The following is a 17148-nucleotide window of genomic DNA, read 5'->3' as shown; positions in this document are numbered from 1 at the left end:
TGTGCCAACGTTCTAGCATCCCATTGGATTGTGGGTGGTATGCGGTAGTCCGCTATCATTTGAAACGTAGGAGTTTGTCTAACTCCGAGAAAAGGGTGGACTCAAATTGCATTCCCTGCTCAGTGATGACCACTGCAGGGACGCCAAGGCGCAGGATCCACTCTCAAGAGAGGGCTTCGGCACAAGATTGTGCCGTAATGTCCTTCAGAGATATTGCCTCAGGCCATCGCGTAAACCTGTCGATGATTGTAAGGCAATACTTGAAACCCTGCGAGTCTCGCAAAGGCCCTACTATGTCGAGGTGTATCGTCTGGAACCGCTTGGTAGTGCGGGGGAATGAGCCCACTTCTTTCCTTACATGCCTGGAGAGTTTACACTTCTGGCATGCGATGCACTCTGTGGCCCAAGAATTGACATCCTTGTTCATGGAGTGCCAGAAGTATTTCTCGGTGACTAGCCGATTTGTTGTCCTGATGCCTGGATGCGCCAAGTCGTGAACTGTGTGGAACAATTCCTTGCGAAAGGTGGCCGAAATGTATGGCCGGGGTCCCTTTCACGAGTCTTCGCAGCAGAGAGAGAGATTCGAGCCGAAGATGGGCAACTCCCGAAATTTGTATTTGGGGTTGGATTTGAGGCTCTGAAGTACTGCGTAATCCTCCTGCGCCTTGGCGATAGCCGAGAAGTCGAGTGCGGCGGTGATGTTAAACTCGAAGACACGTGGCAAAGCGTCAGTAACTATATTGTCCTTGCCGGACAAGTGCTGGATGTCTGACGTAAACTAGTTTATAAAGCTCAGGTGTCGAAGTTGACGATGGGACGCTTTGTCGGACTTTTGTTTCAAAGCATACGTGAGAGGCTTATGGTCCGTGAACGGCCTGCCTTCTAGGGATAAGCGGAAGTATTTGATGCTCAAGTACGCGGCGAGCAGTTCTCGATCGTGGGTACTGTAGTTCTGTTGAGCGGGATTCAACTGCTTAGAGAAGAAGCTCAACGGCTGCCAGACCTGATTCACCTTTTGGTGAAGAGCAGCACCTACTGTGATGTCAGAGGCATCAACAAAATCAGCTAGGGGTGCATCTTGTAGAGGAAATGCCAAGAGTGTAGCGTCGGCCAGTTGTTGACCCGATTTGTCAAACGTGCGGACAGCCTCTTCAGACCACACAATCTCTCGTGTGTCCTTTGTTTTGGAGGCAGACACGTACGCGTTCAAAACGGACTGATGTTGGGCGGCCTTGGGCAGGAAACGACGGTAGAAGCTTAGCATGCTCAAGAACCTCCTCAACTCCTTCACTGTCTTCGGACCTGAGAAGCTTGTAATTGCTTGCACCTTGTCTGGGTAGGGCTGTATTACTTCAGGGGAAATGGAGTAGCCGAGGAATCTCACTTGTTTTTGAAGCAATTTGCATTTCTCAACGTTTAGGACTAACCCGGCCTCAAGGAGACGTTGAAAAATGCACTTGAGATGGGCCAAGTGCTCAGACTTAGTGGAGCAAGCGACCAAAACATCATCCAAGTACACGAAACAGAAATCGAGGTTTCGCAGGACTGAGTGATAGAACCTTTGAAAGGTTTGCGCCGCATTGCACAATCCGAAAGTCATCGGGTGATCTCGAAGAGTCCAAAGGGTGTGCATATTGCCGTCTTTGGTATGTCTTCTGGAGCTATAGGGATTTGTTGATATGCCTTGGCTAAATCCAAGGTCAAAAAGCTGCGGCAATTTGTGAGATTCGCAAAGTCGTGGATGAGCGGAATTGGATATCGGTCTGGAACAGTCTGTGCATTTAGTCTTCTGTAATCCCCAAAGGGGCGTCATTCGCCGTTTGGCTTAGGGGCCCAGAACACCAACAGTTTTCCGAAGGCCGGCAGATACCCTGTTGCATAAGTTGTTCAAACTCTTTTCGTTCAATAGCCAGCTTCTGGGGTGGTCGGCGACGCACCTTCGAGAAGATAGGGGAACCAGTAGTGTTAATGTGGTGCTGGTTTAGAGAGACTACATTCGGTAATAATCTGGCTAAATATTTGGAGGAGTGCCCGAACATGAGAGTCAGTAATGTCCTCCAAAAGTACGGGAAGATTATTGTTGAGAAGAGATGGGATTTGGCCTGACGAATTAAGGTGGGTTGTGGAGTCTATAAGGGACCTGTTCTGAAGGGCCACCAGCAACCCATAGTGACACAAGAAGTCTGCGCCTAAAATTGGGAAGCTGACATACGCCAGGATGAATCACCACGAAAACGTCCTACGCAAGCCAAGACTCACGTCTACTTGCCTATACCCCCTAATGTCTAATTTGCTGCCGCCAGTTTCAACTGTTGAGGAAATAGTCGATGGTGCCAAAGTACGGGAAGAACCGAAACCTCCGCACCAGTATCTACGAGATAACTGCGCCTGCTGGGAGGGTCATAAATTGTTAGGCGACGTGGCGCTGCGTTCTGGGTGGCCGTCGCCAGGACCCCAAGCGGACTTAGTTTTTTGAGGTAGGTGCGAATTTACACGGGATCGTACATTTGGTGGCTACTGTCAATCGAATTGACAACATTCGAAATCGCCACACATTCAACGTTCGCTGGCATATGAGAGGTGTAACGAGGTGGGAGAATCCCTTCTGCGGTGGCTTCTTTCCTGTTTGGCGAAGCAGTGGGCAGAAAGGTTTACATTCAACAGGGTGGAGAGTTATTTATAGGAAAGAGAGAGAGAGAGCTCTAGAAGTTGGGCAAGAGATGCTTCGCTTGTGGATAAGATCGCTTTTTACTGGATAAATTCAAATTTGACACACGTTTTCTCAGCACACGAAATGTTCTGTGAAGATGGCAAAAAATGGCAAACGCAATTTGGTGGTGACTATTCTTTGCCAACAAGTAAGAAGTACTTCAGGTATTGATGCAGATTTGAAGCTCTTTCAGCAACGATAACGCGAGAATGTTATCGAAGTAGCAGATGGGCATTAGTTTCGACTGTAGTATTCAGGTATTCTCTTCGTCTTAGTGTCAACGGAAACCTCTAAGAGTCGGTTCCCAAGAAGTTTTCAGCAACTAGCATTGACTTAGTCATTTGCATAATCAACAAACTAATAAATTCCAACTCATGGACAATAACGATGTCCCGAAAAACCATCGTCAACTTCAAACAGTTTCCACCGATTCAATTTAACTCTGAATGGTTTGCAGAAAATACTTTTATCGTATTGTGGCGCTCGACGGATAACCACATCACCTTAACACAAAAATCCTTCAAACAACTTCAACAAAACTCTCCTTTCTTTTTTTTTCGTCCCATTCTCGTCGATCCTTTCTGGAGGACTTTCACTCCTGTTCCCTGCACGTCTATATTCAAAACATTCAAGTGAACTCGTCATTGTTCAAAAGTTGTAGATACTTTCTTTGGTTGGATTCCAACTTTTCAGGAAAAAGCTGGAGCGACTTGAAATGGGGGGAACATTTTTGCGGAATTGTAGAAAAGTTAGCGAGAAGGCGGCAGAATAAGTGCAGGAACAAAGCCAAGCCAAGGGAGACCGTATCAGCATCCCTCCGAAGTGGAGGTGCTACGAGCGTGCAGTGAAGCAGTGAGAGGGATCCCTCCTGATATTGACATTGCTACCGAGAGGGACTTTGTTGGGAAAATGTCAATCAGTCAAAGTTGGTTTGTTGAGGCTCAGGCCAAGTTGTGATGAAGCTGTGTGTGCTTATTTGCTGTGCCCAGAAGTTACGTAATGGGTGGAAAGTTTCCGTTTCGATTCATTTTATCAGGAGAATAAAGGATCAAGTTGAAAAGGGTGATAGAGAGTTGAGGCAGTTGTGGTATGCGTTGTGTACTTTGTAGGGACTAAACAATGAATGCATCCTGAATTGGAGGTTTCCCCGGCGAGAGTTTATTTATTTATGCACTTTGTAGTATCAGTCGCATTGCCCTCCGCCACTTGGGGCGATGAAGTGCTTCGGAACGGAAGTTTGGAAATCCTCCCCTAATTATTCAATTGGCTTGCAGTGATCGAAGGGAAGGATTACGTGATTTGTTGGTCAACAATCGCTGGAGTTTATTTCATTTGTTTCGAAAACACTTTTTTGATGACTTGTGTACAAGTAAGGGAGCAGCTCCTGCAGTCCTAAAAACATGGAAAGCTTTATATGACCTACTATTCCTTATTATTACATAGAGCGTTCAATCACATACGTTGTGCAGATATCAAGTACTTACCGGTGATCCAAAATTATGGCCAATTTCGTGAGCCAGAGTCACGTGGGAGACGGCAGGTGGGACATGCTTCCCGTAGTTAAGCAACGTAACTATACCTGTGTTCAGTGATTTTAATGAGCCACGGTAATGCTGAAAAGAGAAAAGAAAATAGTTAAATTAGTTGACGTCAGGAAGTAGCTCTAATTTCTTAACAAGCAATTTTATAAAGACAGAACTAGAACAATGTGAGAGTTCCCTAAACATTTGAAACTGTTCAGTAGTTAGTTCAACCGATTTTGTGGCAGGTGTAAAATGTCTAGCATACCTTGGTCATGGACATGGACCGTGGAAGTTATTTCGACTGAGAATTGAGAGAGTCCTTAGTCCACATCTAGTTGATGACGCCCTCAACCAAATGGGAAGAAAGTACACCTCACGTATGGGCCTCTTATTTTGAGTGAATGCAGAAGTTTTTGAAAAATTGGACTTCAGTTTCATCCCTTCCCCTTACGTCCCATGCGAAATTAAATTTTTTGAAAACTTGTGCATCCATATAAAAAGGGGCGCCACGAAACCGTGGTAGACATTTTTTGCGCAATTGCTGTGGTTCTTCATCAGTTACACGCAGGCAGGGAGCAAACATCTAGCTATGTCTTATGGTCATACTACTCCTAGGGCAGCTCTGGATGGAATCGAAGTTCGAGTTATCATATATGGTATATATGTGGAACTTTAACCTACTAAAACTACCCCCACTTCTGGCTTTTCCTTTTGGAGTTACCACAACGTGCGTAGTATTTTCTTCAGTTTATTAGAGGAATACTACCTTCTTTCTTCTTAGATGTCCCTTATCTCATCTGCAATAATATAAGTTGGTTTTATCTAGTAATAACAAGGTCCTGCAACCCCACTGTAAGCCACACTTTTCTTTGAGGTTCTCAGCATAAGCATGTTGCAGGGGCTCTGTTAAGTATACCCTTTAATTGCTCTTCGAGATCAGCAGAATTGTCTAAAGCAATAATAGCACACCAGGCTGCTCATTTGCCCTCTTTGTAGGTGTCTTCTTTCGCTTCTTTGCTAGTCTTGCTTACAGTCTTACAGCTTTTGGAACGCTTTGGAGGGGGTATTTATATGTGTATTAAGCCTTTGCATGGACTCCCTTAGTTGCTTTTAATTGTGCTCTGCAGGCATTTTTCTACAAGTTTTTGTCCGCTTTTGTACAGAGTTGTCTAGAACAAATCCCTTTAAGCTTGAGGTTTTAGCTATTTTAGCTATTCTTTTTCAACTGCTGGTAATCCCTACATGGTAGACCCTAAATCGGTTATCTACCTACCGAATGTAAAATACATAATTCATTAATATTACCATCAGAAGATGTATCTTTGCCTCTCGAATGTATATCTTTTATGTGTTAATGAACCGCAGGATGTCCTGATGAATTTCGTTATATTAAAGGCCCTTCTCAGGGATTTTTTTAGTGTGCTGTTTGGCTTTGACTAAACCTCAGTAAAAATAAACTTTTCTATTACTTTCACAAACATAACAGATTGTTTCGCATAAGTAAAACTTTGTGGCTTCGAAATGCTCTATAATAACAATCAGTGTTATCTCGCCGGCGTATCCTAACAGAGCTACCTCTTCGACGACCAAAAGATTCAGTACACAGCTGTGTACGCAGAGCGGTAGTTATCTGGTGAAAGATTCCGTTGCGGTTCTCCTCTTCGGGCTGATTCCAGTTAACCCGTTGGGGAGTGCCGTCCCCACGTACTCAAGGAGGGTGATCAGACCCGAGTCGGCAAGGGACTCATTTGAAGTGGCTCCGCCACGAAGCCTCACCGGAGGTTATCTGGTGCCATGGGAACCGGGACAGCCCTCTGAGAGTATATGCTCCGGGAGAACTCTTGGAGGATGTGTTCTCGGCCCGGTTATTTGCGGTTGGGCCTCTTGTGGGAGTTTAATTTTTTTTTTTTTGGGTAGAGTAGGTGAATGCATTTACGCACACAGTGTTGGACTCCCGATTCGGTACGTCATCGGATTACCAACTAAACACCTCCCCATCGTCAGAGAGCTAGCCTGGAACCGTTTGTCACATTACTTCGGGCCAGCCCCCGAACTCTCCCGCTTTGCGGAGCCTTCAAATCAGGGAATTCCTTTCACCAACGGGAGGGGAGAGGAGGAAGGGAACTGTCAGTTCAAGGAACCCCCTGCCATCCAGCTCCTCCACCGGTCGAGTTCTATCTTCTTAGCAACGAGAAGGGCCCGAACGTAATGGGCAACACGGTTCCAGATATCAGCAGTCCTCAGCATCTCTTCCACAATGTTGTCTGGAGAGAGATCCCCTGTGTTTAAATAGAGCCGCTGACGAACCCCATCCCACCTTCCACAAGAAAAAAAAGTGTGGTGGGCATCGTCCACAACTCCATTGCAAAATACACAATCCGGAGAACGCGCCTTTCCAATCTTGTGCAGGTAAGACTGAAAATTTCCATGCCCACTTAAAAATTGGGTAAGGAAATAGTCAGTCTCACCATGCTTCCGATTCAGCCACGCACCTAAGTTGCCGATGAGTCGCGCAGTCCATCTGCCTCTAGTTTCATTTTGCCAAGAGAGCTGCCACTCGTCTAGAGTGTGTTGCCGTTCTTTGCGAGCAACCACCTCCCTTGGCTCATCTCCCTTGCGCTTGTATATGGCCTGACGCTCCCTAGCAAGAAGGGCAACGGGGATAACTCCCGCGATCACCATCACGGCCGGTTCAGAGACTGTGCGGTACGCAGACGCCACCCGTAAAGCTCTCCGTCTCTGTACTTGCGCGAGGCGTCTACGATATACCTCTTTGTTAAGAGCGCCAGCCCATACCTCTGCGCCGTAGAGCAGGGCAGATTGCGTTGAGCTCATCAGGAGACGTCGCCTACTAGACGTAGGACCCCCAATGTTTGCCATTAGCCTACTTAACGCCGAAACTCCAGCCGCAGCCTTGTCCGCTGCTGCTTGGATTTGCTCAGAAAAACTCATCTTTGAGTCAAGGGTCAACCCGAGGTACTTTACCGCCGATTTTGACTCGATTATCGACTCGCTGAACGATATGGGACGCAGGGTCCGAATTCTCTTCTTAGTCAGGATGACTACTTCGGTTTTTTCCAGTGCAAGGTTAAAACCATGAGTAGTCATCCATCCGCTTACCCGTCGCATCAATATGCCGAGTCTGCTTTGCGCCTGTTCGACAGTGAGTCCAGCAACAAGCGCTGCGACATCATCTGCGTAGCCGACCAGGCGCGACTCTTCTGGCATGTCGAGTTTAAGCAGACTGTCATAGGTAGCGTTCCAGAGGTCCGGCCCTAGGATGGATCCCTGTGCTACCCCCGATGTGATCTCTATCCACCTTTGACCCTCTAATGTTTCATAGAGCAGGGAGCGGTTCCTCAGATAGTCCCTCAATATCCGTAAGAGATAGTTCGGCGCGTTGAAGGTATTCTCTAGTGTGCCTAGAATGTCTTTTCATCTTACGGAATTGAAGGCGTTTCTGACGTCAAGCGTTACGAGGAGCACCACCCGTCGAGTTCGGCGGCTATGTGCCTCTGCTCGTCGAACGGCGTCCACGACCTGCATGACAGCATCAATTGTCGATCTCCCTGCCCTAAAACCAAACTGCCGGGGAGATAAATCTCCGGCAGCGCGTATCGCTTCAGCGAGTCTACTTCTGATGAGCTTTTCGAGCACTTTCCCAGCAGTATCAAGCATACATAGTGGGCGGTATGAAGACGGCAGTTCGGGATCGCCTTTCCCTTTAGGGATCAGCGCAAGCCTCGCAACTTTCCAACGAGCAGGGAAAATGCCCTCTTTCAGACAAGCGTTGAATGCGCCGAGCAGTAGGTCTAGCCGGTGTTGGAATAGCAGTTTGTACACCTCTGCTGGAATACCATCGGGTCCTGGCGCCTTCTTGTTTTTCATAGAGAGCACTGCCTGTTCCAACTCTTTTACAGAGAAAAGTGGACAGTCCTCTGCGCTCTCCGCGTCGACGTCACCATCCCATACGGGGTGTGCAGGGAAGAGTGCCCTCACAATACGGTCCATCCGCGCCGTGAAGTGAACAGGGTTTCCGCAGAGTCCAGATTTTTCGGGTTACAAGTTTGTAACCGAGTCCCCACGGATCCCCATTCACCTCGTCGATCAGGTCTTGCCAGCAGCGAGTTTTGCTCTTGTTTATTGCACTGCGGAGTCTCCTTTTGGCTGATTTGTACTCCATCATTGTGGTACATGCCTCCTCCCGGTCGCCTAGACGTTGTGTTAAGCGGCGGAGCCTGTGACATTCCTTCCGGAGCTCTGCGATTTCCACTGTCCACCAATACATGGAAGGTTTGCCGCGCCTCGATGTCTTCCTGGGCATGGAGGCTCCGCAGACCGTCGTTATCAGATTCATAACTGAATTTACGACAGTGTCAGCAGCGGCGCCACCGCCACCAGGAGTACTCTTCAGCGTGGCCCCACCTGTTCCCAGAGTTTCGACAAACTTCCCGGTGTTCACTTTCGCGACGTTCCATACACAGAAAGATCGCTGGGGTGGCGCATACCGAGAGTTTGTGTCCACCACTTCGAAAGCAATGTATTGGTGGTCACTTGCCGATGTGGGAGTTTCATAGTGGTTGTGGTTATGCCTACATCGCGGGCAGAGCTCCTCGGGGCTCAAACGTGAGGCAGAGGTGTTAGATAGGCCTCCCATGCTGGTATGAATGCTGAGCCTGTACTCAGTATAAACCAGTATCGCTGTGCCAATCATGGCGGGCTCTGATTGTGGTCCCAAAATCAATTCGTGTCCGAAGAGGATCGTGGGATTATGCCTACACGGCAGGTACTCACGTTAAACCCCCAGGACTTTCAGTAAACAGCTGTAGATAATGCTTTTCGATAGTGGAGTAAGTATAGAACCTTGTGGGATACCTACAGAGACAACGCATTCTTTAGTCTCATCAACAATGCCAAATAGTGACCCTATGAGCTCGGACGGACAGGGTGGTAACGACCCTCGTTTATTTCCAAATCAGTTGGTCTGGTAGAGAACTAACGTGAGCGGCACTGACGATGACAACTGGGCATGGCACAGACACTGGGAAACAATTTGTAATAGGATACACAGCTGTAACATTTTGCTATCTTACTACACTAAAGTAACATCTCGTGGAAACAGGTATCAGGTTAATCTGCTTCCATTCCGATAATGCTTTCAGCAGGACGGCAAGTGCAGGCTCAGTTGAGGTGGATTCCTGATCAGTGTCTGATACCGGCTCTGAACGCAAACTTCCATAAGGGTTTGTGTTAACTCACGATTGAGTTCCAGTTCGCATAGATAATCAAGAGAATCATTTAAGGCAACTACATTTCCTAGCGGAGAAGGTGGCTTCCAGCTGGGAGCGATAATTAAATGACAGCAACAACAGAATCAGCAGTTCCAGCGACACAACTGGCAAAAGCTGAAAAGGAGCGGAAATACACCATGCTCACTGGTTCTGGCAATTAGGATGGGAGAATCTACTACAAATTCCTTTGGAAGAAGCACAAAGCTACGGTAGTCACGCCCCAAAAAGTATCACACTGTCTCTGCAGAGAAGGCGACTAGTGATGAGGAAAAAGGTGCGAGAGCGAAGTGCAATATTTTTGATAGCTAAAAAGGAAACACTTTAGGGAAAAAGGCAGCAAGTTCTGAGTTGCGTGGTACTCCCTTGTCGGGAGAAAAGATTGACGAACTTGTCAATCAGACGAAGGAGCAAGTCATGCTACCGGAGAGGATGGACCTCATCCGAAAGGCAAGGGTACAGGAAGAAAGGTTATGATGGCATTCATAAAGTGAGAGGTGGATTGAGGGAGAATGAAGGCTGTTACTAAGTGTTAAGCGAAATATTTCCATGAATGTCAAAATGACACAATGCGGACGGAGGAACTCCTGAACCTTATTTCACGCTCGTGAAAGGAGAAAACAAATCGCTAGCGCAGCCTCTAATTACGCGAAACACGATGCTCTTAACTCATCAGAGCGGAGGCAGACTATTGGTAGAAGAAGATGGGGTCGTGGGAAATAGTGCATCAAGCTGATCAAGCAGTGTCGAAAAAAGGCGAAAATACAACGACAATGTAAGCTGGATAGCGACGGCAGTGATTGCATTGAAGTAAAAACTACGACGACTACGAAATCAACGCCAAGAAAAAGAGGAATGGGGCGACCACGGACAGGGGGCTTTCTCATCAAAACGAATGAAGGGAGATCCTTTGTGAAAGTTCTTCGAAAAATCCTCAACAAGACCAACAACTTGCGTAGACGTTTAATTAATCGGGGGATTCAAACTGGTAGTAAACTTGTAGAACTTCGGCTGAAGACTAACAGGAAAAATACGTTCTGCGAGCTAGTTCAGAGGATTCTAGACATGAAAGCAGTAGTTTCCAAATTAGAATCCATGTGAATCGTCGAAATAAGAGAAGAGGGGAGGAACCAATAAAAAGAGATTACCCAGATGTGAGCAACCTCACACTGATAGGTATATCAGTCAACTTCAGAGGACAAAAATTGACCATTATCACCGTTCCTGAGAAAACAGCGACAAAACATCTTCATGGTGGGGAAATAAAGATCAGGCGGATCATTGGCAGGATAAGGTCAAGGACAGTTCCAAACTCTGTTTTAAGTGCTGGGCCTTCGGGCATATATGAGGAGTTTGCAAACGGTAGAATAGGATCACTTTCTGCCACAAGTACGGCGAAACCGGGCACAAAGCGAAGACTTGTGCGTCCGATAAATGCTATGTTCATTGCAAGGATCGTGGCGGTGCCAGGTCTTCAAAGTAGAGTTGCAAAAAATTAGAAGTCAAGCACTATTATCCACAACCTGCAAGCGAACATGTGTAAGAGCCCAACTACTCATTTCCTGATGGGGATGGCGTAAGGAAAAACAGTTGATTTATTGCTCCTTAGTGAGCAATGCCGAGATAGGAGCTCACCATTGTGGCATGCCAATATATTTGGCATTGCTGTCATCTGGGTGAGAGATATCGATCGATTTGTCACCACGAGGACGAGGAGATGGGTTCGTTGTGCAGAAGCGCTTTTTTTCAACGTTTATCTCAAATCGACCGTTTTGGAGGATGAGTTTCGAAAAACCAAAGGCAGAGTTCTAATTGAAGTAGCCTTTAATGCTAGAGCCCTTGAATGAGGAATGTGTCAGGTGGGTAGGTAGGTAGGTATCAGTGGCCGCTCCGAGGAGCCCAATTAGCGCTTTGGTGCGCCGTTTTGATGCCACAAACTCCCAAGACCGTGACTGTTGTTATAGGAACAGGGAAGCGGAGTCCAGCTGGCTCGGATCCTCAGAGCCAGCCCGTAGCATTCACGAAGGAAAGCAGCTCTCCGACCCTGCAGCTAGAAATCTCACTAAGGTCCCCAAAGAATGGTTTACCCAGTGTCCGCAGCCTGACTCGAGCTAGAGCCGGGCAATCGCAGAGAAAGTGCATGAGGGTTTCCCTTCCTTCTCCGCGTGTGTCAGGTGATCACCGGTACATTTTCTTTGATATGACAAACGGCTTCTTCTAATGTTCTGACGTCCCGCAACTAGCTACCTGCGGAGTATCCGGAAAATCGACAAGTTTTCCGGAACTCACTCAAGAGGAGTAAATAATTCACACGTGGGCAGAAGAACTGAAACTGAATTGTTAGTAAACTCAACAATGAGCCGCATCATCGCAAAAACCTCGATGAAGATAACAGAAATCGTGCGGGCCGACGAGGATGCAGCAAGAAGAATTCTGTTAGGTGGTAACCAAGCGGACCAAGTAGCGTCGAAAAGGAGAAAAAATTAATAACAACCTACGCTGAATAGTGACGGCAGTTGCTTCACTGTAGTAAAGTCGAAGTCGACTATGACGGCAACAGGAGCGCCAAATAAAAAGAGAAGGGGCAAACCACGGTCAGAAGCCATTCTCATCAACGAACCAGCGATATGCTTGTCGAATTTGGGTCGAAGACCGATAAGAAGACTACGTTCTGCGAGAAAGTCTAGAGCATTCTACGCACGAAAGCAGACGTTTCCAGCCTAGAATCCATGTGGACCCTTGAAATATGGGATCTGGATTATTGCATTCATACGGAAGAGGTGGGGGAAACGGTAAAAGGAGTTTACCTAGATGTGAGCAACCTTAAGGTGGGAGTTACCTCTGCCAACTCCAGAGGTCACACATTGGTGATTGTTACTGTCCTTGAAAAGACAGCGAGCAGGCGAAGGGAAGTTTCTGTTTTAAGTGCTGGGTATACGGATATACTGCAGGGGCTTGTAATGACAGAACAGAAGCATTTTGTGTTACCAATGTGGCAAACCAGGGTACAAAGCGAAAACTTGTGAGTCGGCAAAGTTCTGTGTCCTTTGCAAAGGAACGCGGTCTAGAGAAAGAAGATGTAAGTCATGTTCCTGGTTCAGGACGTTGCCAGGTCTTCAAAGAAGAATTATAGAAGGCAAAAAGTCAAGCGCAATAATTCAGATCCTGTAAGCAAACATGCATAGGTGTGCAACAGCTTACGACCTGATGTTGTTGTTCCTTCGCGAGCAGTACCAAGTTAGGAGCTCACCATCGCGATATGCCGATATATCTGGCACCGCACTGTGCACTGTGAAAAATAGGGTTAACTTGTGTGCGGGCTTACGGTCGAGGAGACGGCTTCGTTTGGGCTCGTTGTGTGGAAATGACGTTTTTCAGCGTTTGTCTCACACCGAATGAATCTATGCAAGCTTTTCGGAATAGAATTGCCGTCTTGGAGGACGAGATTAGAAACATAGAATTGAGAATTCTAGTCGGAGGAGAGTTCAACGCCAGAGCCCTCGAATGGGGTATGACTCAACCAGATTCTTGAGACATAGAGATTTCGGAAATGGCGGAAATGTTATCCTAAATATCGGTAAAACTCCGACATTCCGACGCCCTGGCTGCGAGGGCACTATCCCTGACGTAATTTTTGCTGCGCAGTCCTTAGTATCAGCGGCCCAACTATGGAAGATATCGGAAGATTTCACAGCCAGGGATCATTATTACATTTCCTTCGAAGTGCCAAAGGGCCCCTTCCAATGTTCTGTCACCTAGCAAAGATCTACCGGGTGGAACATCGGGAAAATTGAAAATTTGTCAAAGCTGTCTCACTGGACCTGGATCATTCAACGACGAGCCTAATTGGGAAGGCCCCTTTTTCCTCTCCACCCGATCCGAGCTGACGCTATAGATGAGAGAGCTCTTCACTGTAGTGGAACTGAAAGAGGTAGTCTTGTCCATGAATAATAAAAAGTACCAGGGCTGGATGGTATTTCCAGTGAAGTGCTAAAACTTGTATTCTAGTATAAGCCAAACTTGCTACTCAGCGCATTCAACGCGTGCTTAACAGTGGGTGTGTTTATCGCCAGATGGAAGGTTATGGCTCTTGGTGATAAGTAAGATCAAAGGTGACCCCCGTGGCGACGTTAGTGTACCGTCCTCACAACGCAGAAACTGCATGAGAAGTTCGCCAAGCGGTAATGATTGGAAGATGTTTCGGTGCTATTCTATTTTAATATAGATATATCGATATTCCATTCTGTTCATCATATCCTCACCCAAAGCATTCTTATGGCGAAAAAAGGATAGGAGAGAGATCAAGGTAGCTGAGCTTTCCCGAACTACGGGGTGGTGGTCCTATACAGAATAACCTGGCCTGATATAATGTGTCAAAACTTTCCGGATTAGTGCCTTAGAAACAACAACAATGTGGTGTTTTAGCCGGTGGTCTGCCTGAGATTGAGTCCGTCATTTTGTGCGTAAATATATTTCACCTCCCTATCTCGAAAAAATTCGTTTTACATCCCAGTTTTCTATCTTTTAAATAGTGAGATAACTGGGGATGTCAATGGTCGATAGTGATTTTCATACCGGGCTTCTATCCTATTGAATGCCGAAATAATTGCGGTTATCAGCCTTTGGGCTTACGAAAATCATACTGCCGATTTACATCGTCGTCAGCAATTAGGAGCAATCCATTATAAATAACAATTTGAAGCTTATCAGTAACGTCTATAAGATATATTGGCTTGCCTGGAGGTTTACCAACTTGGAATCCAAGCAGAGTAGAAATCAGACACTTGTTTTTGCTAGAAAGCGGGTAATGGTCGAAATTATTTTGCGCCACCCTGTTGATCTCATTATCCTGGGTTCGAACGCCGGGTGACATGGATGAATGTGTTACTCTTTGTGCTGTCCCGCTGCTGTAGACTTATCAGTTGCGCAGTGGTCATTGCTCCATTGAACTGAATTTCTTGTGTGGATGACCTATACCTCAGAAAGGAGTTAACTGGAGACATACTACTACTATTATGAATAAAAATAAAGCTCAGGTTCGGTCAAAGAGCGAGGGTTGCCTTTAAAAATAGTCAGCCTGAAGTTGTACCTCACACAGCTCGTGAACTTGGCACCGATGAAGGCAAAGGGATATTTAGCAAGCTTGCAAAGTGACAAAGTTAGCGCTAGACTTCCTTTTGCGGAAGAATCGATTTTCGCATTCCTTTATGCAAATGGAGGAAATGCTTGATAAGCTGCAAGAACTTGGAGTTTTAAATCTTTATAACACTTAAAAACGGAATCTCGTTATTAGCTCCATTTAAGCTGGCCAAGCTGCAGGAAAAACCAAATCCGATGCAAACGAAACCAAACCTCCCTCCTTTATGTTAATTAAAATGTCACAGTGTGAAGGAATTTATTCAGTTTTCCTATGGAAAACTCCCCAGATCTCACCACACCAGAATTTCCACTTGTAATGAGCTTTTTGGTATTCACCGGCGAATTTCTCGTTTGGAGTAAGTAAGCATACAATCAAAACCGTTTTTTCATCTGGAGCTCTCTACCGAACTCTTTTCAAAACTTCTTCATCCCTGTCCTGCCTGACCACTCCTATTCCATTCCGATTCAGGTAGTTTTCTGAATAACCTAAGTTTTTATGCAAATTCTAAAGCCACCAAAGAAAAATTTTTATTCAAATAAAAGTGCAGAAATTAAATTGAAAAATAAAATAAATGAAAGAGCTGAGCTCATGAGGCAAAGGACGACTGAGGGGCATTGGAATGTGCATGGGAAAAAGTCGTTAGTTTCTATGGACCGGTGAAAGGATAGTGAAAGGTGGGCTACTTTCTTTATTTAACTATCGAATTTCAGTTCGGTCAGATTTAGGAAGCTAAAGGAAGAAATTCGCTTTCTGGTCGTTGTTCCTGTTTTCTGCAATTAGCCTCGAGTGGCTCCTGTGAATAATTTCCAAGGAATTCGTTAAAGCTTCAGTTCATTTGTTGGAACTAAGATACGTTTACGATTCCAGGAGCATGAATATTAAATGCCTGGAGCTATTTAATATGTTTATCGATGTTTGTAAGTGTGTATGTTAATGATTTACCGTAATAAAAGAGGATACTCCCAGCTCTAAATGGTTATTTTATGAGTTTCATAACGAAAGGAGATGAGAAGGATGTTGAGACCCACCACAAACACTTTACTTCGAGGAGGCTATTTTTCAGGATGCCGTCAATGAATAAAATTGTTGTGCGCATCCGTTGGGTGGTAGTAAACTAAATCTAACTTAATCCTTAGAAATTGGAAGGCTATAAAGTAGGAAGATGGGAGCCTGCTGTGATTTTATTGTTTTTCAAGTTGCGATTAAGTAGCCTTAATTTTGTAGAATCGTTATAAAGTGATTATAAAAGGATATTAATTGTATCTTTGTTTTAATATTGATGGAGTTATGAACGGGATTAATGAGGACTTTATGTTTAGAAGAAGATTTTATTCAATAAAAAGGCTCTTAAGTTATAAGCTTTTAGCAACATTGAAAAGGCCTCGAAGGAACCCGTGTGGAATGATGATTTTCGGATAACAGACGGCTCAAAAGCGGATCATAGATAAGTATCTTTCGCTGTAGCTATATTCTCTATGTACTAAAAGTGGGTGGTGAAGTATTTCTGAGATTATTCTATAGGAACAAACTAAACTGTGATTTAGTTTTGATGCAGGAAAAGTTAGCGCCATGAACCAGTGAGGATGGAACCTCGGTTGGAAAATATGTAATACAGGGTAGGCTATTTAATGTGGTCCCATCTGGCAACCCTGTAACTTTTGGCAGGAATGTCAGATCGACTAATGACATACCGCGTTTGAAGCGTCAGTCCAAGACAATTTATAGCATGGAGCAGTACACTTCAAAAGAATGCGCTGATATAATTTAGCTTTACATTCAAAATAAGCTCTCAATTGTGTCAATTCAACATGCATTTCGTAAAAAGAAATAAAGTGGAAAGTATTCCATCTAAAAGTACTTTGCAGCGTTTATACAAAAAATTTCTTAACCATGGTAGCCTCAGCAACACCAGCCACGCATCCAGACAACGTGCAAGAGGTTCCGATGAAAATATTGAAGTCGTACGAGCCAGTATTGAGGAGACTCCGAGAACATCGCCGTTCCTGGGAGTTAGGCATTGCAAGAATCATGCTCAGGCGCATAATTCGTATCGATTTAAAAATGTTTCCATACAAAATTCAATTCGCACAAAAATTAAACACAGCTGATTGTCCGAAACGCCTCGATTATGCCAATTGGGCCGTCGAAATTGTTTGCAATGAACCAGACTTTTGGCGACAAATCATCATGTCAGACGAGGCCCATTTTCAGTTAAAAGCAAAACTGTCGTTTCTATGCTACCGAAAATCCTCAATTAATTGAAGAATAGCCTCTCTTCGATCAAAAACTGACTGTGGGGTGCGGTGTTTGTGCGGAAAAGGTCATCGGACCGTTCTTTTTCGAAAATGACGAGGCTCCTTCGTCATTTACCATCAATGGCGAGCGTTATCGAGACATGAGGATGAACGATTCCGTAGCCTACACAATGACGAAACCTATGAGCGATACCATGACCGTCTGGTTGTGGATAAAATCCACATCCGCATG

The 17148-nt window shown here is 45.5% G+C and overlaps 1 protein-coding gene across 2 annotated transcripts in view; it reads right to left on the bottom strand.

Annotated features, from left to right (window-relative positions):
* The window catches only part of LOC119650921 (disintegrin and metalloproteinase domain-containing protein 10), a 649135-nt gene that overhangs the window by 16969 nt on the left and 615018 nt on the right, over positions 1-17148 (bottom strand). For both annotated transcript variants that reach the window (XM_038054147.1, XM_038054146.1), the window contains exon 8: positions 4195-4323. In XM_038054147.1, coding sequence (XP_037910075.1) covers positions 4195-4323 — 129 coding nt within the window. The remainder of the gene's footprint in view (positions 1-4194; positions 4324-17148) is intronic.

Source organism: Hermetia illucens, chromosome 3, assembly GCF_905115235.1.
Source record: "Hermetia illucens chromosome 3, iHerIll2.2.curated.20191125, whole genome shotgun sequence".
Classification (NCBI taxonomy): Eukaryota; Metazoa; Arthropoda; class Insecta; order Diptera; family Stratiomyidae; genus Hermetia; species Hermetia illucens.
This window is presented reverse-complemented; position numbering and strand designations above follow the sequence as displayed.